Source organism: Colossoma macropomum, unplaced genomic scaffold (genome assembly GCF_904425465.1).
Source record: "Colossoma macropomum unplaced genomic scaffold, Colossoma_macropomum, whole genome shotgun sequence".
NCBI classification, from domain to species: Eukaryota; Metazoa; Chordata; class Actinopteri; order Characiformes; family Serrasalmidae; genus Colossoma; species Colossoma macropomum.
Genome location: NW_023494800.1, coordinates 15,728,819 through 15,753,815, shown reverse-complemented (window position 1 = coordinate 15,753,815; position 24,997 = coordinate 15,728,819). Strand labels below are relative to the sequence as shown.

At 38.5% G+C, this 24,997-nt stretch overlaps 2 protein-coding genes across 2 annotated transcripts in view; one reads left to right on the top strand and one right to left on the bottom strand.

Moving 5' to 3' along the window:
- Positions 1-9,131, top strand: part of zbtb16a (zinc finger and BTB domain containing 16a) — a 118,664-nt gene extending 109,533 nt beyond the window's left edge. Inside the window, exons 7-8 of the mRNA XM_036588499.1 lie at positions 1,159-1,326; positions 4,727-9,131. Coding sequence (XP_036444392.1) covers positions 1,159-1,326; positions 4,727-4,956 — 398 coding nt within the window. The 3' untranslated portion in view covers positions 4,957-9,131. The remainder of the gene's footprint in view (positions 1-1,158; positions 1,327-4,726) is intronic.
- A 7,041-nt stretch (positions 9,132-16,172) lies between these two features.
- htr3a (5-hydroxytryptamine (serotonin) receptor 3A) lies at positions 16,173-24,615 on the bottom strand. The gene is made up of 9 exons (XM_036588242.1): positions 24,472-24,615; positions 23,215-23,378; positions 23,069-23,113; positions 22,761-22,870; positions 22,424-22,593; positions 21,934-22,094; positions 19,299-19,509; positions 18,008-18,238; positions 16,173-16,456 (listed from the first exon to the last, which is right to left on the bottom strand). Exons 1-9 carry the CDS (start codon positions 24,536-24,538, stop codon positions 16,173-16,175), a joined length of 1,443 nt encoding a protein of 480 aa, XP_036444135.1. The 5' UTR covers positions 24,539-24,615.
- Between the last annotated feature and the right edge of the window lie 382 nt (positions 24,616-24,997).

Genomic DNA, 24,997 nt, shown 5'->3' with positions numbered 1-24,997 from the left:
GATACATTGTTTTACTGCTATAACAAAATGGCTAAACTAATTGGAAGACCATGACAGCAGTCAGTTTAGGATTACTTGAAGTATGACCCTGTTCCTCACAGAATCAAAAAACTATCAGCAAACGGACTCTCCGTGGAAACCAGTTACTTTGATTTGTTCAAAGTTCTGGCACTGGATTAGATCTAAGCAGCATGACAATATTTATCATTATTGTGATACATCACAACATTTCACAATAAGCTTTTCTGTGTATATCGTGGATATTCTTGTATTTCAGGAAAAACACTAAAGAACTTCATGTTTTGTTCAACAGAGCATTATTATTCCTGTTTAATGGAATTAGTGCAGTGCAGGATGTGAAATGTTGAGTACAAGTAAATGTATTAATGGTTTTCAATTTTTTTTTTTCAATTGTGGCACTACTGCTTTTTTGTCTGGTCCAACTTGTCAGACGTGAAAAAATTAATGTTGTTGTATGTCGTATGTGTAAAGTATAGTGATGTTATATTTGCTGTACCTCTACATTGGATTCATTTTTCTTCTTCTTTTTGTTACGCCTGTAGTGGGTTAAATCACAGAACTGTTGGCCCTGCAAATTACTGCTTGAACGTTTCACAGATACTGATTCACACATACTGAGTGAAATGTAATTGATTTTGCCAGTGGGAAGTGCTGTTGTAGCTCTCATATTTGGAATTTGACACTATTACTGAAACAGATTTATTAAGCTCTTTTCAGCACTGACAGTGCAGTCCATAAGGATCATGTTTTGGAGCTGTAATAAGTTTGACAAGCAGTTAATGGTTTTGTAAGCAATTTTGAAATTTATTTCCCTGCACTTTAGACTCTGCTATAATCAGGACTTTCTCTGTAACACTGAGAACTAAAACAAACGCTGAAACTGGCTAAAGCTGGCCATTTTTCTAAAAAAAAATAACCAAAATACTAATGCACTAATAAAACTATAAAAACTAAATAAAAAAAACATAATTTAAATAAAAAACTATTTAATTAATTATTAACTAATTAATAATTACATAACATTAGTCAAGCTATGAGCATCCTTTGCTTAGTAACACCAGCAATGATTATATTTTTACCTGTAACAACTTGTCAGTTGACCTAAATGTCCTAAACTGTCCTCTGTTCATTTTTAAGGTGACCACCCATTCGAGTGCGAGTTCTGCGGGAGCTGCTTCCGGGACGAGAGCACGCTGAAGGGCCATAAGCGCATCCACACCGGAGAAAAGCCCTATGAATGTAATGGCTGCGGCAAGAAGTTCAGCCTCAAACACCAGCTGGAGACCCACTACCGTGTGCACACAGGTACGTCCATCCTCCACTGGGCAGTAAAGCTTCTCTACACCAGCTAGATGAACTGCTGTGTTTAGGCTGTACAGTATATAGTCATTATTACAGTATTGGCCTTAATAATACTGAAGGCTATCACAGAAGGCTTCAACATGCAGATGAGCTCTCTGATCAATCAGAAAAGTGTTTATTGTGTGCTGTAAAGATGCTGACCAATCACAGACGTTCCTGGGGCCTGTTTAAGTTTGGTTCGATGTAAACCTTATGACGGTGGATCACCTTCTACCGGGTTATGTCACCATGGCAACTCTTGCTGCACACCAGCAAACCCTCTGGTCATTTCTTTATTTTCTCTTTATGATGTTTCTCAAATCAGTCACATGAAGAATATTGCTCTTTTGCAGAAGTAGCTACATACTACATAAACGTTAAGAATATAAAGCAGTTATTACTCCAGTGAGCACTAATGCAGTGGCAGTGGTGGCAGCATTGCTTTTTATCATTATAAATGCTTTACTTTCTACAAATCACTGCGGTCATTTCTTTTCCTTCTTTGAAAAGAAAGCTGCTCAACTCCTCATGTTTCAAGTGTTTTCATGCGCACATGCATGAGGATTAATCTAAACCTAGGTTAACAAAGTTGGCGTAAAACAGGTTAACCATGGCTGCGTTTGTTAGGTTGCGTAAAGCAGAAACTTCACTAGGGGCGTTGCCTAAGGTGAAGTTGGCCCTTGAGACAGTGTTCTATAGGATTTTGAATGATGAAGGCATCCAACAAAAAACAAAAGGCCAATCTTAAACCAAGAGTTCATCGCTGTGTTCATAATGCATGGAAAGACAAGTTGCGATTAGAATCTGTAGCAATAGATTCACGATACGTTACTTTGTCCGTATCGCTCAGCCTTAATTAGAATGCTGTTACACCGAGGCGTGAGAATGAGCGGGTCATTCCCGTTTAATGTCTTTGCGGTTCTTATGCAGTATTCATGTCTCTTATGTCTTCACTTGACTGTGTTTTCTTTCAAACTCAAACATGACTGTGCTGTTGCATCAGTTTCTTCTTAAAGAAATCTCATGGTGTTGTTAAGAGGAAGTCTTGATTGATTTCAAGGTCTTAGTCTTTCTATAAGGCCTTCACCAAAGGGCAGGGCATTTCCAGTGCTGTCAGCTCACCCCCATGACAGGGGGATTAGGGCAGTAGCGGAGAGACCAGTGAACGCCCAGGCCGGGCCTTCTCCTTCCCTCTGTTGCTCACTAAAGGCTGCCGTTAAGCCACACTATCAAGGCAGCCTGTCAAATAATTGGCTTTTTTTTTGTCGGGCCAGGGCCGAGCGCACCCGAGATAACAAGAGCAGTGACAAGCTCGCAGTCAAAGGCCAGCGCACACAAAAGAGAGCCGCTTGATGAAGCATTGACATTGGCAGCCCCGCGCCGTCAATGGCCGATCGATAGCCGGGCTCCATTTGCAATTCATTATTGCCTGGTTATCTGAGGCCACCCTGTTTACAGTGTGGTTAAAAGTATACTGGCCACACATGCGCGTGCTGCAGCCTCCTAAAGCTTTAATGACCACCTCATTAGGGCCGTTTGCATAGACGGCTGTGGACGGACGTGACATTGCTCCCGCCACCTAGGTCAAGGTTGGTCTAGCGCACTGTCAATGCCGAGAAAGACGTGAACAAACAAACACGGTGCTCAGAGTTCCACCGAGATGACCGTACGCAGGCTTTGGTTTTGCTCTTCACCTTGTCTCTGCTTTCTCCAGTGACATTTTTAAAGGTCAACATTTAGATGACTTATGTGCTGCTGTCAGACTAAATGGAGAATAGATTCTGATACTGTCACTAAGTATTTTTCTCTAAATTGTTGCGTTAAGAAGTGGCTAGCTCTTTACTTTTGCAACTCTTCAAGAACTGTTAAGTTACTGTGAAGAACAAAAATTTAGCACTGTAGCTGTCTGCCCTTCACCTAGATCTGAGGAGAAAATCGAAATTGAGCAATGTGAACATAGCCATGGTTGTGTAGTACTTGCATTAAAAAAGTTAGCTCTTGTCGCAGCTGTGTGCTACGACTGTACTTGCTTCACTTTTTAAGTAGGAGTGGGTGAAATGGCATAAAATAGAATTTCACAATCCTGGAAGAATTTTTTACGGTATGATATGCACGATATGCGTCAAGACCTTTGGTTTTCCACAGGTTTTATAAGTTACAACAGACAAAATGCCCCAGCATTGTCACATTTTTAAAAAACCGAGTACAGTGATTTTGTTCAACTTTACACATACTGCACTGCACTAAATCCAATTGAACAGGACTAATTATGCTCTTTTTTTTGTAATGTAAAATGCAGTTGCTCGGTGTTATTTAGGTACTAACAATATCCATAGTCTGCTCAGAACAGTGTATTGTGGTGTAGTGTGACATAATTTATCATGATATGATGACAATATTGTTATACTGCCATCCCTCACTTGAAAGTTGCTTTGGATAAAAGCATTTTCCAAATGAATAAATGAATTTTTTTCCAAACATAAATTGGTAATTTTTCTGTTAGGCACAGATTTGACCTTTTTGTTTTAGGCTATGTACAATCGTATTTAGTTATATAGTAAGACTGTTGTTATAACTAATATAATTGTCATTATCATCACTGTGTGTCAGTTGTATGATGGTAATGATGTGTGATGGTGATGACAGTTCTCACTTTTCAAAGAAACAGTTGGCTAAGTCTGTGAACAAATTGCATAGCTACAATATATGATACATTAGGTACATAAAGTGCAACTGCTATTTCTGACAGGACTGGCAGTGCAGTTCAGTAAAAATTCTCTTTTAGGTCATGAAGTATAAATGTTAAAATTGCTTATATTTCTTGCTATCTAAATGTCACTCTACTGCCACTAAAGTCAATTCACTTCTCTTTTCTATGGTACTCACATGAAGTCTTTAAAATCTGATGTGATTTTAAATGACATTTTAATGACAGCTGAACATTCCTATACAAAATGTTCAAATTGGACTTGTACAGCTTTTTGAATTTGAATATGGAAAATACAAAGCAAAAGTTCAATCAGTTTGTATTGCTTTATTAAAGAGAAGTGAAAAGGTATGAATGGGGGGCAAGCCAAAAACTGTGAAAAGCACTTGTATTATTTTTCAGAACAAATGTCATTAATGAGGCACAAAACCAGTTAATGAGTTATTATTAGTATTTAAAACGCTGCTTTTAAATGCTGTTTTAAAATACTGTTTTAGAACGTTTTTCTTAGAAAAGCTACCCAGGTGACGGATAAGTTCCTGTAACTGAGGGATCACTCAGCTGTGTATTTAGGTTTGACAGAGGTCTGTCCTTGGACTGGCTGAGTACTGGGGGGTGCGCGCCGCTGGTTCCTGACCCTGTCTTTAATCCCTCCAGGTGAGAAGCCGTTTGAGTGCAAGCTGTGCCACCAGCGCTCCAGGGACTACTCGGCCATGATCAAGCACCTGCGCACCCACAACGGCGCCTCGCCCTACCAGTGCACCATCTGCCTGGAGTACTGCCCCAGCCTGTCGGCCATGCAGAAGCACATGAAGGGCCACAAGCCCGAGGACATCCCACCGGACTGGAGGATAGAGAAGACGTACCTGTACCTGTGCTACGTCTGAGCGAGGCCGCGGGTGGAAGGGGATGGGGGGAGAGAAGCATGGATAGACGGTTTGGAATGCAGGAGGAAGTAGCGAAATTGGGGAGGGGGGTGCCATTTTTTTTGGCCGAGGGGCTGGGCAAGGCAAAGAGAGAAAGGATGGGAAGTAGAGAGGGATAGGACTTGAGGAAAAAAAAACGTACCCCTTCAGTATGGCATCGTGGTGGTGTCACATTCTGTTGTGTTGTAAACAACATTTTGTTGGAACCAGTGTCTCAAACAGGAGGTCAGCTCTACTCACTGAGGTCATGTGTTACACCTACTCCTGGTATATAACTGAGGTTTGGTCTCATTAATCTAGAAGTCAAGCACTTACATCTGAGTTCTAGTGCAGTAGGCTGTGCTGTCTGTTGGTACTGAGTGTTTTTATCAATGAACCATAGACACCCAATGAGTAGAGCCTTCCTGTCTGATTCACGTTCATTAAGTGTTTATTGGTTTAACCAGCATACAAATCAGCTAAGCTCTCAATGCTCCATTCATAAATGTCATTTCACTTTCTCTGCATAATCTCCAGCGCCGCATCATAGCCTTTCATAGCTTCACCGCACGTACTACAAACCTGTATTACGACGACAGTTTCTGTTTGAGTTCTTATCTGACATTACTGAGTGCGTCCGTTCTTCTGTTTTTCATCAGTTCCCCTTTCAGTGCACACTGTATTTTATTAACTGGATGTTTTCCTCTTTTTTTTATTATTACTTCTCATTTATTTTTCTTCTTACCAAGAACACAACCGGTTCAGAACTACATTTAACATGCAATAATCAGCAGTTAAGATCAGAAACAAGACTCAGCATCACATTAAGAACATCCACCCACTACAAATGTAAAATCTAATCACCTGTTCATGCTGTTCTGATATAGAGACCAAAATATAGACTAAAGCTGCTTTTGCCAGTGGCTTGGACACTAAAGGGCACTGTGACGTTCAGGACTGGTCCCCACATATCTGAATGATAAGTGAAAAAGAGTTTCACGTGCGGTATGAGGCCTGGCCTGTCCAGCCCAGAGGGCTACCATGAAAGAATAGATCAACTCTTTATATGTTTTTCTTTTGCTACGTCTGCGTTTTCCTATTTTACCTTGATTTATCTCAGCACATTGTACTTGAATTACCTCGTATTTTTTTGTGACCTCATGGGCTTGTGTTTTAATTTTTCCTTTCTTTTTTGTTTTTTTTTTTTGTGTGTATTTGATTGTGAGCGCATGTGTCTGTCTGCTACGTTGTGCAGAGGAGATGTGAAAAACGACGTGTACTCAGAAAATAAGTGCCACGGTGAAGAGAGATTATTATTGCATTATTGTTGTTACCAAACATGGTATATTTTTTGTTGTTTTTTTTTTTTTATTAACCCTGCTTGTTGAAGAGCTTGTGGGTTTGGTCTTTTTTTGTAAGCTACCTCTAAGTTTTGTTCTGTTTCTTTGTATGTTTTATTTTCGTTGGCAAAAGCACATTTTTTCATGTGTGTTCGTTTGCATTATTGCAACTTTCTCATCTCATGCTTTGTCTGTTGAGATTAGTAAGTGACATTTATAAAGGGTAAGATTTGTTAATGATGGAACTGAAAAAAAAAAGTGTTTATTTTTTTCTTTTAGTGCCCCCCTAACCTTTTCCTTAAGAGCAGTGAAGAGATTTCGAAGCCTTAAGTTTTGGGGTAAGAGTTGATCTGGGAGGTATGTATGGGATTGATGGAGTGTAGTACTTTAAAGTTAAAAAAAAAGCATTAAACTTGAAAATATGTGAATAGAATTGTAGTTTTGTAATGTGAAACAAAAAAAAAAGATGGTTCACTAAGGCTGAACCGCTGAGAACAGGTCATATGCAGCTGTGCATTGTGCGTTGGACAATTGGGACTGCAAGTGGTAATCGAAGATGAAAGAAAGGAGGAAAAAAAAACGAAATCCCGTCAGTCAACGTTTCTTTATATGAGTGTAGTCCTGAGCAAGAGCCAACAGAGGCCATTTGATATATAAAATTGTGATATTTTTGTATTGAGTGTCAGTCCCTTTTCCATTTGTCGAGGTTTCAGCAGGGCAAATTTGTAGTTTTACTTGTTTTCCTTTTTTCTCTTTTTTTTTACTTTTTTTTTTCCTTCTGGTTTGAATCGTTTGCCTTGCTCCTCTTTGGTAATGTTGGACATAAGTGTGTGAACATGTTGTGGTAAGTGTTGATTTCTGGATGTCAATACATTGTAGGTGAAGGACTAAATCAGCCACAAACTCCTTTTTTGTGAAAATAACAAAAAAAAGAGAGAGATTTCATGTGATGCCAATGATAAATTACATTGCACACAAGATTTTTCAAACAATCATGTTGCCAACATTTTTGTTTCTTTACTTGAAGTGACTAAAATAAGAAGGGATGGGCAGACACGGGTTGGGGGGGCGGGTTGTAAATGTCTTGTGTCTTGTTGTTATATCCTGGAAAACACTGTGAGTCGGGCCGTCTTGGGCCCCCTGTGAGATTCAAAGCAAGCATAAGTAGCTCAGTGTAAGAGACAGAAATAATATTGCTTTTCTGTGTGAAGACATAGTTTGGAATATGGAGCAACAATAAGAGATATTAAGCCACATACCAGTGTCACTGTTCTCGATACTTGTTTTTTAATTTCTTTTCTTTGCGCGTGTGCATTTAGTGTGAGTGTGAGAGTGTATGCTTGAGAGAGAGAGAGCGTATTAGTGTCAAATGCACTAATCTAATAGTAATGTTCTATGCCACTTTTCTCTCTATATGATTAAAAGATATTGGCATTGATATAGTTCTTCCCTCAATGTTATTCTGATGTTTCTGTAATATTTGTGCCTAAATGAAATTGTTCAACAAGTTGTCCATCTATATCTGCTTAGTTTCTGTATTTTCAAAAAGAAAATAATCGGTGTCTCTAGGGCTCCAGGGATGCCAGAATGATCGGATCCTGGCTCCACGACGAGGCTAAATTCAATCAGAGTGGGGGGAAAAATATTTTGCATGGTGTTTGGATGGTCTGTTTTTTCATTAACGACTAAATATCAGCTGCATAGGCGTAGGATTTTGTACACAATCTGAGAGCGAATTATAAACATTCCTTGATACGAAATATTGTGCGTTTATCTCGACGTCTTGCTTTGAAGGGTTTTCTGTTTTCAGAACACGTATTTTCTTCAGTCGTTTTAATGCCGGCAACAGGTTTGCTGATAAACGCTGACAATAGCATCCTTTCAACTAGACCGAGATTACTGCCCCAGCTTGACTTGACTGTTTCTTCAGTTAGAGTACTTATACTGTCAGTGCGTATAAAGCGACAGTAAATAAGACGTCATCTTGGCATCCCTGGAGTTGGCTCACTGTGTTCAAGTGTGGTGTTCTTGAAAGAGTAGCCATTTCATGCCGTGTTGCCATGCATGTGCCATTGAGGTCTAGACTAAACTGTTTGAGTAACAAAGCACCAAGACATTGTCTTTTTTTTGTTTTGTTTTTTTTTGTTTGTTTGTTTGTAAATTAGCACTGAGGACCAATTGCCCTGTCGGACCAAGCATAACAAAGCTTTTTTTATTGTAACAAAGCATCTCTCTCTGTTCCCCTCTCTCTCTCTTTTCTTTCTTTCTCTTGCTCTCTCGCTCTCTCTTTCTCTTTCTTTTGCTCTCTCGCTCTCCTGTTCTCTTTCTCTTTCTTTATTTCTCCCCCCACAACCCCCCACTTCGCTCCCCCTTTACTGTACCCCTTCCTTTTTGGCTTATCTGTTTTTTTGTTTCTTCCTTGTTGTGACAGCACAAGTGCCAGTCCAGTTGCTCTGTACTAAAAAAAAATAGTGTTTTTATAATTATTTGAATTGTTATAGTTACGTCTACCTCAGCACCTAATCTTAGCCTAATCTTAGAAGGTGCCCATTTATTATTTTTTTTTTCTGTTTGTTGTCAATTGTTAAAAAAAAGAAGAAAAAAAACAATTAATTTGCATTAAGCTTTGCAAAGGTCCTTTGTCTTTTCCAGCAACATGCTATTTTTGTAGCACTACTTTCTGGCAACCGTGCTACAGATATCGGCATCAGTTTCTGATGTAGTTTTTCTTTCTGTGTAGAATCAGACACATCTCTTTGTAACATTTCAGTGTTCTCTGATGGAGTGTGGAAAAAAAAAATAAAGAAATTAAAGAGATTTAATGCTGCAGGTTTTCTTCTCAATGTTGTTACTACGTAAATTGTGTGCCTTTAGTAGTGAGAGACTTTTTACATCCTACTAACAGTAGATTGTTTTGTAGTGACTTGTTTTTTTTTTTTGTATTTTTATTTATGAGTCTCATCAAAATAACAAATGTTCAGTTGTATTCCTTAAATCTGCAGTTAGAAAAAAAATAAAAAGTGGACTTAAGTTTGTCTGGCTTTTTCCATCTCTTTTAACTGCTCGTCGAGATCAGTAGGCCTTAATGTCAGCAGAGCGAGTTCTGCAGGAGGTGCGTTATGTACGATTTCCAAAATTAATGCTCTTTTTTTATATGATAAAGAATTGTTCTGCTTGTGGTTCAGGACTGTTCAGTGACCTTGTGTGTTTGTGTGTTGCAGAGAATGAGAGGAACGCCTTAGGAAAATTGGGCAAATGGTCTAAAGTGTCTGTGTAGAGAGGTGAGAGAGCCGCAGGCACTTCTGCTCTCTTCTGAAATTTCATTTATGTTCTTCTCTACTTTACAATAGCGCATAAAATATGCTGTAATGATTTTAGCACTTGGTTTAATCAAAGCTTCTTAATCGTGCTTACCCTGCTCTACACTCTTAAAAATCAAAGTGCCAAAAAAGGAGTCATATCCTTTTAGAACCAATGTTGATTCCTTAAAGAATGTTTCAGCAGATGAGTCTTTAAAGAACCATTTTTATCAGTAAAGGTGGGAGTGTGAAAAACCTCCCACTTCGAAGAACGTCCACATAATTCAAGGCCCTATACAAACAGGTTTTTTCCAGAACCACACATCCATGTAGATGTGTACATTCTAAGTAATGAGTTTTTCAGTTGTGTGTGTGAAATTTTGAACACCCCCAAATTACATGGTTTGTTGATTTTCTAAGTGAAAAAGTTAACACATCCTCTACATAGAAGGTGCCTAAATATTACATTTTCTGCATATTTTAGTGGACAATTTCTTCAAGTGTAATAATAATGTGTAATAGTTTTTAATAATAATTTCATGTTTTTTGTTTTTCAGTACTATACACAGTACTGTATGCAGTGCTGTAGTGTGTGTGTGTGTGTATGTGTGTATCTCCAAAATGGTAACTTTACAGAAGAAGGAAAAAACATACTTTACTTTTAATGTAAGTCAATGGAACCAGACTTCTTTCCAAGTAATTTTGGAACATTTCATTTGTTCCATTCGTCATGAGATGTACACACAATATAAAGGGTAACAGGCATTTTCAAATTATGTCAAAAACTGAAAAACGAGATGCAAGGTTTTGTTCTGACAGCAGCGAAAGAGAAATGTATATATTTATTTATTTACTCTGCTGCATACACTACTATGTATAGTTGCTCAGAAAATTGCACAGAACCCTCAACAACTAAATAAAACACAATTTCTTTTCCACACCTCCAAAGTCGTAGAACCTGTTTCACTTTCAGTGATTTTGAGGTCTGGACACTGGGGTGGTCAGTCCGTTGTTCTGAGAACACCAGCAGCTTCTTTGATTTGCAAAGTTTCTTCTTTTTCTGTGTATTTCCTGTTCTCAGTAAGGGCTTCTTAACAACCAAACATCCACAGTGTTGAGTTGTTTTCTCACAGTGGAAGGATGGTCAGAAACACCTCTGTTTTTTCAGATCTGAAGTAAGACTGGAGCTTCTCTTGAAGATGAAAGTGCTGTTTATCTGATGGTGACAGTTTTGGTGGTCTACCAGGAGTTGCACAATCAGGAGTTCCAGTTTCTCTGTATCTTTTAATCATTTTTGAACTCAAGTTTCCTTTGACCCGAGGTGTCCCCGCTCTTTATGCAAGTGGATTATTTCATGTGTGGTATATGTAATCTCCAGAGAAATACCCTAAACCACTAAATAGAATGACCCTGAATAATAATTGCCATATAAAATCTTGAATCGTGTGCAGTGGGAAGGAGGTCACTTTAGCGCCACCTGCAGCTGTCATGTCCAATAGTATACTCCCATTTGAGAGAGAAAGAGGGAGGGGGAAAAAGAATATAAAGTGTAGCTGTGAGCACTTGCGTCTCCTGCAGTGGAAAAACACAGCCCCCAGATAAAGGCTTTGCTTAGTGAAGGGGAGTCACACATGTACTGTAGCATTAGCTGTGCAGGGCTTGTGCCATCACAGCCTGCTCTGATTACCATTTGGAGGGAAATAGACTGAAACAAAAGAGTCTCTGCTCTCGTTTTCTCCAGAAAGCAGACGAGTGGAGAATACAAACGTAAGCCCTGCAGAGGCACTGAGCTCTCTGCTGTCTGCCTGGGCTCTTTACACACGACCCGGAGGAATCGTTTGAACAAACAACTGCAATCCACTACAACACTAAAACTGTCTCTGGGATTTGGCCTGCATTCAGTTCTGTATTATGTGTGCATTAGAGTGATTTTATTATCCGACTAATGTACTCATTAAACATAGCCAATGATGTGGACAGTCATCAGCGGACTGTGTGCTGCACAAGTAGGATTGAAAATATGATTTATTCAAATACCAGCAGTCGGACATGTCAGATATAAATGTCAAAGTAAAATGAAAATGTAGAGATATACTGTCGCCACATTTTACTCTGGATCCTTTTAAACTTGGATGATTTGAAAAACTTTTTAAGTAAATATAATCAGACCTAATTATATATAATCCATTTTAAATTTCACATGTATTACATATGTAATATATATGTATTATACATTTTAAAATGTATATTGCACATCTATTACATGTATTTAATATTTGTGCATTTGTGTATTCTCCTTCTAGCGCGAGCATCACTGACCAGAGCAAATTAACCCCTTTCTCTCCATTCTCTCCCCTAAGCTTTAACACACACAAAGAAACAATCATATTTCAGTGTCAAACACAGATTTTGGAAGGCCTGAGTGGGGTTCGAAGCCCGGCTCTCGTTTGTAAGGCCTTCTAATCATATTAAAGATGCCTCCTTTTCTCTCTGCATCATTAAGAAACGTCCGAGCCGGCACCCTGGGCTGCTGGGTCTCCGTTTGGGTCATGTGACCCTCCCAGCCATGTGAGAGAGGGCTGCGGTGAATGAGGATCTGGCACTGAATAGCCTTTGTGTGGCGGCCAAGGGGGTCCCATCTTTGGGTGCTCTTTGACCCAGATATGATCTAATGGACGAGGGGAGTTTAGACAGTGATGTGTTGAATGGCGGACGTGGTCTTCTCCAAATCCCCCGATTGTGTTCCCAGCTAAACCATGCCTGTAGGCGTCAGCAGGCCAAACTGGCTCAGCCTGCAGCCAGGGGACGTCTATTGACAAGCACATTTATAAAACAAGTGATGTCCTACAAGAAGCCACGGAAGCCATTCATTCAGACGTTTTGTCAGCGTTTGGTTTCTCTGAATGACAGTTGTAGCTGAAGCTGAATGAATTTTGTTTGCTAATTTGCCACAGTGCATGTTGATTTTGTGTCCTTTCTTCTTTATTGTTGGTCCTGTGTGGAGCTGCTGCTGATTGCTGTTCGCTAGAAACCCACTGATTATGAACTGTCTGTATTTCTCATTTCAGACCCCAGTGAGACTTATTCATGGGTAAATTTTGTGATGGCCTCAGACAAAGCCAGTGCAACAATAGACCATCTTTAGCTTTTATAGCCCTCTAGTGATGGTTAGCGAGTATGACAAGCACTCCGTTGGACTTCAGCAAAGTAATGTGCCTTTTAATACAGGGCAAACACTTTATTATGCAATGTTTCAACTTTTAAAGTAAGTTAACGTGGCTCCTGTAACATTTTGATTTGAATGTCTTTCAAATAATACATTAACAGAATGTAACGCATGAATTACTCCTTTGTTAACTCACTATTAGAGGTTCAGTGAAGTCAAAATTATAAGGCAACCAGGGTACTTTTTCAACCAAAAACATTTTTTACAATGCATTACTGTATAGCATCATAATTATTCTGTCTGTGAAACATAAGCAGTATTAAAAATGAAATTATACAATACAAACCTCTGAGACCACCCTTTAATTATTTAATTTCTACTAAAAACAGTCATTATGTTAAGCTATTCATTTTTCAGGAGATATTTTTGAGGAGATTAGACATGAAATAATCAACTTGCATAAGGAAGGGAAAAGTTTTCAAAACTGTAATAAAAGATGATCAAAAGATACAGAGAAAATGGGACTCCTAATAATCATGCAAGACCTGGTAGACCACCAAAACTGAGAGAGAGGAGAAAATCTCCACTCTTACTTCAGCCCTGTAACGATCCACAGGTGTTTTTGTCCATCCTGATGAACGTGAATGTGGATGAACGTGAATGTGAACACTGAGTGTGTTTGTGATTACTTGGATCATAAGAAGCAGAAAATGCAACCAAGTTTGATGACTGAACTTTGCAGGCGTGGAAAAACATCTGCAAATTTCTTTGAGAAAGTAAGTTTCCTGAAAAGAATGGACGCCGTTATAAACATAAAGTGTGGGCACACTAAATGCTAAAGCTTTGATATTATATTTAGCTGTTGAAGCTTCTGTGTAATTTCCTTTCAAATATGTTTTCTGCTTTGTCTGACACTGAATAATGAATAACTTGTACTTGATAACAGGAAATCTAGTAACTGAGGAATGTTCTCTGTAAGACAACTGTAAGTCATGTAGTTTACATTTTAATATGCTTAAAAAAAACAAATATGCACTACAACAATAAATAAAACATTACTTATTGTTTTTCAGCCACAGGGTGATGGGGTAATGGCTTGTGAATTGCACAAACCATGCTCTGACAGGCTGCAAACACGCAGTCTCATCGATTGTATTGGGATCAATGCTCCCATTTACTGTCTAACTCATTTTTGCCTTAATTATGGAGGGTGTCAGTGGCATTTATCCAATCACCATACGCCCGCTGAGTGCATTCCTACTGAGGTTAAAAAAAATCTTTACGATTAGTACATTTAGTGTTAGTCCTAAGGCGAGGATTAATGCCCAACAGCTCTGTTGACGAGAGGAGGGGCAATGTGTCAGAGCTGTAACAGTTCCCCGGTCAGTTTGCGTTACTGCACCCTTGACTTAAATGACTATACATGATATCTTGGCCATTTTAATTTAAAAAATGTACACAACAGATACCTTCGTTTTTATTTACAGGTTCAATTTCAGTGGTTTGAATATTAAGCATTTCAAGGCCTCACTAGAACTACTAGGTTTTTTTCTGTATGTTGAAGTTCACTCTTAATAATAAAGGTTGGCTTGGACGTATAGTTCTAGGAAAATCCTTTCACTGGTGTAGAACCTTTACATGTTCTTTAAAAGGGTCTTTCACACTCATACCTCATTTCTAAAAAGAACCATCTGTTGAAAGTTATCACTCTAAAGAAACCTGTTTGATTCCATTTAGCACCTTTATTTTTAACAGTGTATGCAGGAATAAATAGATACCTTGAAGGTGCTACATGTAGGAATAAATGAGTTTCTGCTTTGCTTAGTGTGCGCCTCTGTTCTTTTAGAGTTTGTCATCCAGTCTGGTGCTTTAAATAGTATACAAATGTATTCAAAGGTTTGTAGACACCTGCTCATCCAATGTTTCTTCTGATATGAAGGCTGTTAATAAGGAGTTTGTTCCCCCTTTTGCTGCAGTAAAAGCCTCTACTCTTCTAGGAACCTAGATGTTTAGCCTTAGTAAGGTCAGGTGGTGATGTTGGATGATTATTTCGGACCACAAACGCCACTCCAACTCATCTCAAATGGAATCAGATGAAGTTCCGTCACTCCAGAGAACGCAGTTCCACGGCTCCACAGCCCAATACTGAGGGGCTTTATACCCCTCTAGCCAACCATTGGCATGCAGCATGCAGCTGCTCCAGAGCATCCCATCCTATTGGCGATGCTTATCAATGCAGATCATACAAGCAATGTGCACCTTAAAGGGCCCATATCATGGGAAAATGAAGTTCCCTTGCTTTCTTGATAAGAAGAAGTGTAAAGTAAGATGTAAACATTGTAAAATGTAAAAGTTTCAAAGCATACCATTCACAACCCAGTCCATATGGCCCAAATAAACTGCAGCAAAAACAGCCAGTTTTAAATGAACTGTTTCTGTGACATCACAAGAACATATTCATTTGCATTCATCCACCTATTCGGCCTACAGCAGGTTAGCTCTGACCATTCACTCTGAGTGTATAAGCAGTGTTTTGGCCTGGACTGCTTTTTGAATGAGGCATAATGCAGGATAGTCATCCAGATCAGAGAACATTTACGTATATCAGTCTTAAAGGCACAGTAACAAAAACAGCCTGTTCAAGTGTGAAGAATAAAGAGGGACTGGACAATGGTCATGTAAAAATAAATCAAATACAAGAAAAATGTAGGATATAGGCCCTTTAAAGTAACTGAATTTACTAATTAGAAGATGTGTCTGGATACTTGTGGATATATAAAGTGTACATATTTTTTTTTTTGGTCAAATTCACAAGACTGCACAACATTTTCAAAAAATTGCTTCAGAAATAGAAGTGCAAACTCTGACAAATGTCACAGGTTTTCATTGATCTTTTCATGATTTATGATAATTATTCAGATGAAAAATCCTATATATAGACCCCTTAACCACGTTTTAGCCACCTTTTAAAGTGATGTCAGCAGTTACATTTGAAAAAAATTGCAGTTATGGTATGGAGCAAATACTGGACCTTCATTTGACGATCTAAAGCCAACATTTTAACTAACACTTAAGTAAGATTCACAAACAAACTGACTGTTGTCTTCCCTAAACATGTCCTAAAAGTTCTGAAGCGCTGTATTGCGGTGTATACTATGTACAATTACACATGTTCAAACAGACAGATTAATGTATGTGACATTTTCAATAGGGTGGAACAAGTCTGAGGAGGGTCTTTCTGTTCATTAACTCTGCTAGCTCAGCAAGCTCTTGAACAGCGTAGCCCACTCTGTGTTCCATGAGCTAGCAATTCTGCTGTGGGACACCCACTGTGTCAGCTGTATGTTCATTTTACACAAGCTTAGTTATGTCAACACACAGCATACAGCGATCTCAGGCGTACTGCCAGACAGACCATAGTGTGCCCAGGGTGATGCTGTAGGCCAGCATGGCCAGCAGGTAGACCCTGAATAGCAGCACATCCAGCACGTAGCCCACCTGCAGCCACTCCTTAGCGATCTCTCTGCTTGCCTCCCTCTTCTCCAGGAACTGGCGGATGGAAGAGACCTCATGCAGGATGTTGTCCATAACCGGAGGCGTGCTGTCCCGCACGGGCAGGCCGATACCCAGCCCCCTCTCCATGTCCCTGGAGCTCTCACAGTGGTGGTTGCAACGCACTGCAGTAAGAAATCCACAGATACTGTATTGTGCAAATTCTTTGAGCACCTTTGGACAAATGACATGTTTTGTTGCTTTTCTAATTGCGAATAAGATAATACATGCTATACAGGAAACTTAAATATAGCATGCCTCTGCAAATTTCAGTGCACAATTTTTATTTTTGGACTTTTGCACATGCCACATTTTATGTTTTTTTTCCTCAAAATTCATTATGCATTAAAGGGCATAAGTTCCATGTAGAGAAAGTGTTAACTTCAGTGCTTTTAGAAAACCAAGAGAACATGTAATTTAAACAGGGGTGTCCAAACATTTGCATAAGACAGTACACTACCATTCAAACACTTGGAATCGGCTTTCAGAGATTTGGTGTCAATGTTTGTATTAATAATCCCAACTTTGTTGCAGGTACATGTGTAAAATGATTCAAATATGCTAGTATTATGAATTTTTGATATGTTGATGCTGTGGCACATTTTACAATGACAGAGAAAGCTATAATAAAGTGCTAATTAAAAGAATGTCCAGAATGCCTTGTATTTCAAATGTAATTCAATGGCAGATAGTATAGATGGTTGAAAATCTGCCTCTGTTTAGTTAACAAAAAGTTATTCTGAATAGATCATTTTTTTATATTATTTATAATTTCCATGACTCTATGAATGGTATGCCATTTGTGCTATGACACATTCAACATTTGTGTCTTATATGAACTTCCTGAGCATCATGAGAAGAAGAAAGGTTCTCTCATTCATTTTTTAAATTTTCAATTATATTGTGAGATTGAGGTCACTTTTGCTACTTAAATTATAGATTAAAAGTAATTATTCACTTAAAAGTTTTAAGTTTTCTAATGACTTATACTTTACATATACTTTAAAAAAATATTCGCTTAAAATTTGTTTAGGAAAGTTATTAGAATGTCTTTAATATCCTTGTTCCATTAGCAAAGATGCTAGTTAAACACGTTTAGCTAATGCTATGCTATCTGCTAATTCTGTGCTAAGAAACTGATACTGTTACCCTGTTGCTTTCACCCCAACTCATTCAAGTCACTGTCAGCAAAGAGACCTTGTAAATGTGATGTGTTGTTCCTGAGATTAAGACACTGTTAATGGCTAAATGCATGTTCTCTAAAACTTAAATAATTGTTTAATTTTCAAGAGTGTTAAGGGCTAATTGGCACCTCATTCATGCAATCACACCTTTAATAATTTCTCTCTTTTTGATATCTAGTTTATAGTATTTATAAATATACACTGTATAAGCTAGTAGTTGCAGTTAAAATAACAAATTGTTAACATGGTAAGTGGTACCAAACTTTTGAACGGTAGAGTTCTTCATCAGTTACCAAAGCAAGCACTCCTGTTTTGTTATGGTATATTCAATATTTATTGTTACAGCCGTACATGCGTGTTAATATAAATACTTAATGGATCTAATTCCCAATTCACCTCATTAGCTGCAAATTCAGGCAATGTCTCTGCATACGTCTATTAAAGTAATCTGATATGATCTGAAATTCCACCATAGCTTTTCTGAAAGCTCACCTGTGTTCATGTTGTTCTCTTTGTAGCGTGGCAGGTCAGAGTCACGGGCCAGCAGGGAGCAGAACTTCTTGTTGGGGATGCAGAGCAGCACTGTGGCCTTCTCCAGCACCAGGTGCTTTACCCACTGAGGCACATGAGGCTGCAGATCCTGCTTATGCACTAGCCTTACAATCAGCACCGTTTCAGTCAGGCTGATCACCAGCAGGGCCATGCACACAACGAAATACACACCTAAACACACATACACATTAGATGGAGAAAATACCACCGATATGTTGCTACACATTGTTGTTGTGATATGACCTGCTGTATAGTACTGTGCAAAAGTCAGACTCCACCCTTTAATTAATTTAATTTCCTGTCAAAAGAGTTTTCATTTTACAGCATCAGGAAAAAAGCAGAAAATATATATTTGAAAGAAAATTGCACAGAAGCCTCAACAATTAAATATATTTTAAATATTTTGTGTAACTACACAAAATACGACTTGCTTTCAGGTTTTTCAAAGAAATCTGCAGAGATATTTTTCCAAGCTTCTTTAAGTCTCAAAAGTTCAGTCTTAGAAGTTGGTTGCATTTTCTGCTTCTCACAATCCAAGTAATCCCAATGACACTTAGACTCTTCAGTCCTTACTCTCAGATCTCAGATGTGCTGTTTCAGTTTTTTTAACCTTCCCCTTTCTGCATTTTATTGACACTGAAAAATGAATAACTTGAAGTTAATAGCAGTTTTTCCTAGAAATTAAATAAACAAAAGGGTGGTCTGACTGACACCAGGACCATTTGCAAAAACATATTGGTAACCATTAATGGTTGAAGACTGCTCTGCTTTAAACTGACCAAAGTTTGTGATGTTTTTTTAGAAAAAACACCCACATAAGCTCATCAGCAATGCCTGATGTTTGGTCAGGATGCTGCCACTGCACAATAAAATTCCTAATTTCTTAGACAGGTAATTTGCTTAATGCGGTATCAGTATTGCAAGACCAAAATCGTGATAACAGTTAAGAAACAATATATTGTGTAGTTGTATATAATGTAGACACAATGATGTTTATCGCTTTGAAAGATCTAAGACTTTAATCAGACATAATGGCTATGTTCACTAAATGAAAATGTTATTTTATATTTGATTCATACATTTGCATTCTCTCTGTCCACAGCATGAAGCTCTCGTCACTCGTGTTGCTTTCATGCTAAATGGCAAACATTTTTCACTGTTATGCTACTTCACGCAGCTCTGGCTTTTCCTGTTTTTGTTTCCTTTATTCAGAACGAGATGCTTCATTTACCAATGAGAGGAGTGCCGATGGCAGTAGCGGGTAGCGTGTCGGAGACAATGATGAGGAAGACGGAGTAGCCCAGCAGCAGGGTGATCTTGAAGGATACTCTCTCTCCGCTGTCTGGAGGCAGGTAGAAGCCCACTATGTCCATCACCATCAGGAAGATGCTGGGCAGGAGCAGATTGACAGTGTAGAACAGAGGTCTGCGGCGAATCACCACCTGAGGGTTACAGAGCAAATCCCCCCAAAGCTGGGAATTTAAAATTCTATTTAACTCTGTTTGTTAATTGAGGGTTACTTGGGGTGTCATCATGTGGAGAAAACATTAAAGTGATAATGGCACTAGAACTATGAGGCTTAAGTAGCTAACAAGTAATGAAAATGTATACACATGAGCATAGAGCAAATTGCATGCTGAGATGATCACACACTTGCCTCAAACCACTTTGAGTATTTAATTTCAAATAGACTTGATTGTGTTCTCTGACACTGTATAACGTACCATTATCTATAAACATGGACATGGAAAGTTTGTTGCTCAGCAAATAACAGTAACAATCTAGCAGCCGTCTTAAAGCCTGAATTTTGTCTGCATTCATACAGCGAGTGAAACCGCATAAGGACGTCTAACTGAGATTACATAACAGCTCGACGTAATTTGAGTCGTGTGTGGTGATGTGGGCATGCAGTTTACTCAGTGCTGATTGGAGGGGTATTAGTTTCCTTTACTTGTTAGCAAGATTAGACTTTTATCTCCAGAGTTGAATTCAGGAAGCACATTTTAGACACTAAATACATCTTGATCAACAACATCATTTGGGGTGAGAGACAATTTTCCAATATTACTCTCAGCACAGCAGTGACACTGACATGGTAGTGGTATTGTTGTGTGTTGTGCAGGTATGAGTGTATCTGAGTTGCTGGGGTTTTTACACATCTAAGTGTGATTGGTGGGTGGAAAATAGTTCACCAGGGCTCCCAAGTGGTTTAACTGTCTATGCGTTTGGCCTGTTATCAGGAGGTCGTGTCCCCAGCATTGCTATGGCCAGAAGGTCAAGAGTACTAACTAATCGCTTGATACTAGCCAATGTGGGTGCCTATTAGCTCATGTAACAGAATTCTTGGTTAGCGTTCTCCTCCAAGCGTGTTATGCTTGAAGCCACTGTGTGATTGGGGGAGCTAGCTGGCAGGTGGGAATTGACTACAACAAAATTGGGGAGAAAATTAGTTAAAAAAAACAACCATAAACATCCAGCCAACAGTGGTCCTGTGGTCACTGATGAGGGGTTAACGTTCGAGACAAAGCCATGGAAAAATTGTACCTACAAAGTGTACTAAAAAGGTGGGCATGTCAATTAGAGTGAACATTAAAGTAACACTTCCTTTAACTGTCCCTCAAGTTCTAGGTATTAACAAGGTAAGTGGTATTTTGAGTAACATCATTTCTATGAATACCAGGTTTGGGTATTAACTGAGTAAGTGTGAGGTACAAACTTCAAAGTGATTATTTTGGGTAAAACTGTGTAAGAACCAAGGCAGTTTAATTAAATTGTACTGACATGCCTAAGGGGTTCTAGCTATTAAGCAGCTAAAAGACATCTCACAATATCTCAGATTATCTCATAATTGGACAATTATTTGGAGTAACAAGGTTATACATACAAATAACCACTAAAAGACCTCCAAGCAGCAGGTAGTTAGTTGTATGGGGTAAAAAGAACCATGATTTCTACATAGAACCATGATTTCTACATAGAACCATTTCATGCTTGAATGGTTCTTTGCATGGTTAAATGGTTCTAGGGTCTGATGGAGAATGTGTTGTGAATTGTTCTATATAGCACCAAAAAGGGTTCTTCTATTTTACATGTTTGACATTGTAACAATGGCAGAACCTTTTTGGTGCTATATAGAAGCATTTACAGCACATTTGCCTTCAATCTGAAGAACCAAAGAACCATTCAATAATGAAATGATTCTACTTAGAACTTATGGTTCTAAATGGAACCATTTTCTTCACTAAAGAACTCCTGAAGAACCATCTCTTTTAAAAGTGTAGTACAAAGACAAGAGTCTTGTATAGTGTGAACCTGTCTATTACCTGGAAATAAAACTGAATCTGGACTGTAAAAGAAAGCAATGCTTCTTACTGTGATTTTACATACATTTACTTGCTAGCTAGAACCTACTTTACAACATTTTGGTGTAATTGAGTTAGTATTTCTGGGTATTTACCCAAAATATTTACTTACTACTTTGAAGTTTGTACCATACACTACATACACCCAGGGTATACCTAGAACCTAAGACACTGTAAAAGAAAGTGTTACCTGTGTATGTGTTTTAAAACTCCAGCACTGCTGTGTCTGATACATTAGTGCAGTACTAGCATGCCACTGCCATTTTGATATCACTGCTGTGCTGAAAGTGGTCCACCACCTAAATAATTTCTGTCCAGCAAGGGTCCTATAGTGGGCCTCTTCCACTGATGAACATGGTAGAAAGGGCTGACTAATTCAACATATAGACTAGAGTCAGTAAATGTACAAAGGGCCCTTATATGGTAGGTGTTTCTGATCATTTTGTAGACCACCAGTAGGTCACCAAGAGATTCGGTGTGTAACAGTATATTGGTGGTACACACGTGGAATTTCATCTCGGCGTAGTAGTCGTCATTGTCCAAGCTGAAGGACTTATATTTGGAGAGGACGTGCAGCAGCTCCCACTCGCCCTGGTTCATGAACACAGACTTATCCACCATCACTTCCTCCGGGCTCCTCATTAGCGTGATGTTGATGTCATTAACTACAGGATGAGATATGCTAAAGGTCACTTCATTCAGACTGATTGCAGCTTCCTGCAGAGAGGTATAATACAGTTGGCTTCACCTATGCTTGATTAATTTGGCGTTCTCTTATTGGGAAATAATGTTATTATTATTGTTATTATTATTGTTGTTGTTGTTATTATTATTCATTTTTTCCATAATAATGTACAAAGTACAACAGGTTTCTCATAATTCTGTATCTCATTTTTTCTAGACCTGGCTTCTGCAAACGCACCACATAATGTGCTTTAGCTTTTTATAGACAAACAGTCATTACTAATATAGTACATATAATAAGGTTACTCACTAGTGTGCAGCCAGCTCTGGAAAGTAAGGCTACATTTCTGAACGTCGAAGGGGAAGTTGTAGATGTTGAGGGAGCAGGCGGTCACCACTTGGATGGGCTTGTAGTTTTGCACTAGTCCATCATTGCTCACGTACACATATGGGATATCCGGAGACTTTCCCACATCCACACTGTGAGGTGGGGTAGAGAGAATAACAGAAAATAAAATCAGCACAGAAAAAAAAATTGTTTCATTTGTATCATTTTAACCCTTAGTTCAGTGCTGACAACAGTAAAAGGCAAAAAATGTCACATTTACATCTTAAAAATGTAAAACAGTTCTGATAAGTTTACTTACAACTCGTTGATGACAATATCAGGCACCCAGACATTTGCAGTGGGCATAGAGATTTTTTTGACATCATCAAAATCTTCCGGATTCCACACAAGGAATTCATCTGTCCATTGCTTCACAGGAGACATGAAAAAGCTTCATTTTCATTAGTAAATATAAGTAGGTAAAATAAAAAATATGTTAAAAAATTCATTAATGAAGCGATTTAACCAAGACTGCATTGTTCTTTGTAATGAAAGCTCCATCAAAAATGATGCTGATAGCTGAAAAGATCACACAGTTTCTATGTACTGTCTTTCACCAAAGCCTACCTGTCTGTACCACACGTATGTTGTCAAAACTTGGTTCTTCTCGTCCTGAAAATTCACACAAAAACATTCTGAACCTGTTAGTAAAAGTACGAAAACATATATCATAATGATTGTAATGATACCTGCATAGCAGTCGATCAACCCACCACATTCAGAATAGAATAGACCATCAAGTCAATGGCCACCATTGTCGAATCCCGCCAGTCTTTCACCGGTCGAACTCCTTTTTTGTATCCAGCGTTTAGGAACTCTGACAGCCGGACTAAAGTGGCATTGGCAAATCGTCCTGTGTTGCTGCCCAGTTTTTTCACTGCAAAAGTGAAAGAGAATAAGCAAAAATGCTAACTATATAATAATATCAGTAATATCGATATAATAATATCGAGTATAATATCGATAGATAAATACAACATTCCATAAAGTATACATACACTAGTGTTCAAAAGTTTAGAATCATGAAATAAAGAAAAATACTGCAGATAAATATATGAAAAGATTCTATGGTGATGCTTCATCTGTGCAGCTTCACAGATTTCAAGGAATTATTAGCAAGCTGTGGAAAAAGATTTTGGATCAGTCCAGAATGATGAACAAAGCTGTAGATGATTCCGTAAGTTTGAGAAAATCTGGTGACTAAGACTTTTGAGACTTTTGCACACTTTTGCACTTTTTGAGACATCTGTTAAAGTTGTCGTTTAACCATTTCTAAACCTCTTCTCTTCGAACCCAATATTATCTGTAGTTTTAATGCAACACCTAGTTTGGCTCAAGCAGCTCTTCAATAAGTTAAATCAGGTGGCTGGTGGTGGATTTGGACAAATTGCTGTGATAACTAGAGGCATCATGGAGAAACCCATCCACCCTATGTTCTTACATCAGCAACTTTTTTTGAAAACAGCAAATCTTAATCTTAAATGACTTTTCACTGTTTTCATGCTGAGATACATGGTTTTAAACATTATCAAAAAAGCATTTTTATTTCTCTAAGGTGGTTTTAATCATACATATGCAAAAGTTTGGGCGCCCCGGTCAGATTACGTTTCAGTAAAAATAAGCTAACATGTTTTGTTTTATTTTTTTTTCCTCAACACGTTGAACTCAGCAAATAAATAGAAACTGTGAGCTAAATTGAACAGCAGATGCCATATTTAACTTTGTTCCCTGTAAAGACCTTTTTTACATAGAAAATCAACAATGTGTAATTTGACCAGGGGTGCTCAAACGTTTGCATATGACTATAATAGAACATTGATATATGTGTAAAGCCCACTCTCAACAACATGTATATTGAGAAAAAGAAAATAATACTGTATTATACTATTATTATAACATCGTACAGCACCTACCATCACTTCAATTGAGTGTCACAAAAGTTCAAAGAAATTCAGGTTTGACAGAGTTACCTGAGCAAGCTCTCACTGCGCCGTGCATGCACACGCTGAGCGCTGTCCACAGTGCTAAAGGCTGCATTCTGCTCGCTGCTCCACTGTCGCTCTTATCACAAGTAGCCCTGTCGCTGAATGTTTGCTGTGGACTGCCTCCTTCAGCTGATGATGCACCCTGGAGTTTGGAACTCTGAGCTGACCAGAAGCACTCACTGCTGCACCAATTAACCCCCCCACCCTACTCCATCTCATCCACTGCGCCCCTCCTGCTGAACGAGCTGAGATCACTGCAAAAGAGACCATATGATGAGTCTGCTGGTCCAAGACGGCATTGTGTAACTACATCATTAGGAAATAAGTTAGGAATTAAGAAATCTCCCAGACCTAAAGATAGAGATGTATACATAATTGATGCAGAGGCAAGGACACATAATAGTTACCTAATTAGTCTAAATATAAGTCTTAAATAGGTCTACTCTGACATTTTATACTTATACTTTAAGCTTATACTTCAGTTTATGCATTTGGACAGTATGATATATAA

Bases quoted from the DNA above. Each gene is read 5' to 3' on its own strand.
- htr3a (XM_036588242.1), bottom strand. From the start codon at position 24,538: ATGCAGCCTTTAGCACTGTGGACAGCGCTCAGCGTGTGCATGCACGGC. The intron at 22,594-22,760 runs GTAAGTAAACTT...CCCACCTCACAG, and splicing joins GATATTGTCATCAACGAGTT to TGTGGATGTGGGAAAGTCTC. The intron at 19,510-21,933 runs GTGTGTACCACC...TGTAACCCTCAG, and splicing joins ACGCCGAGATGAAATTCCAC to GTGGTGATTCGCCGCAGACC.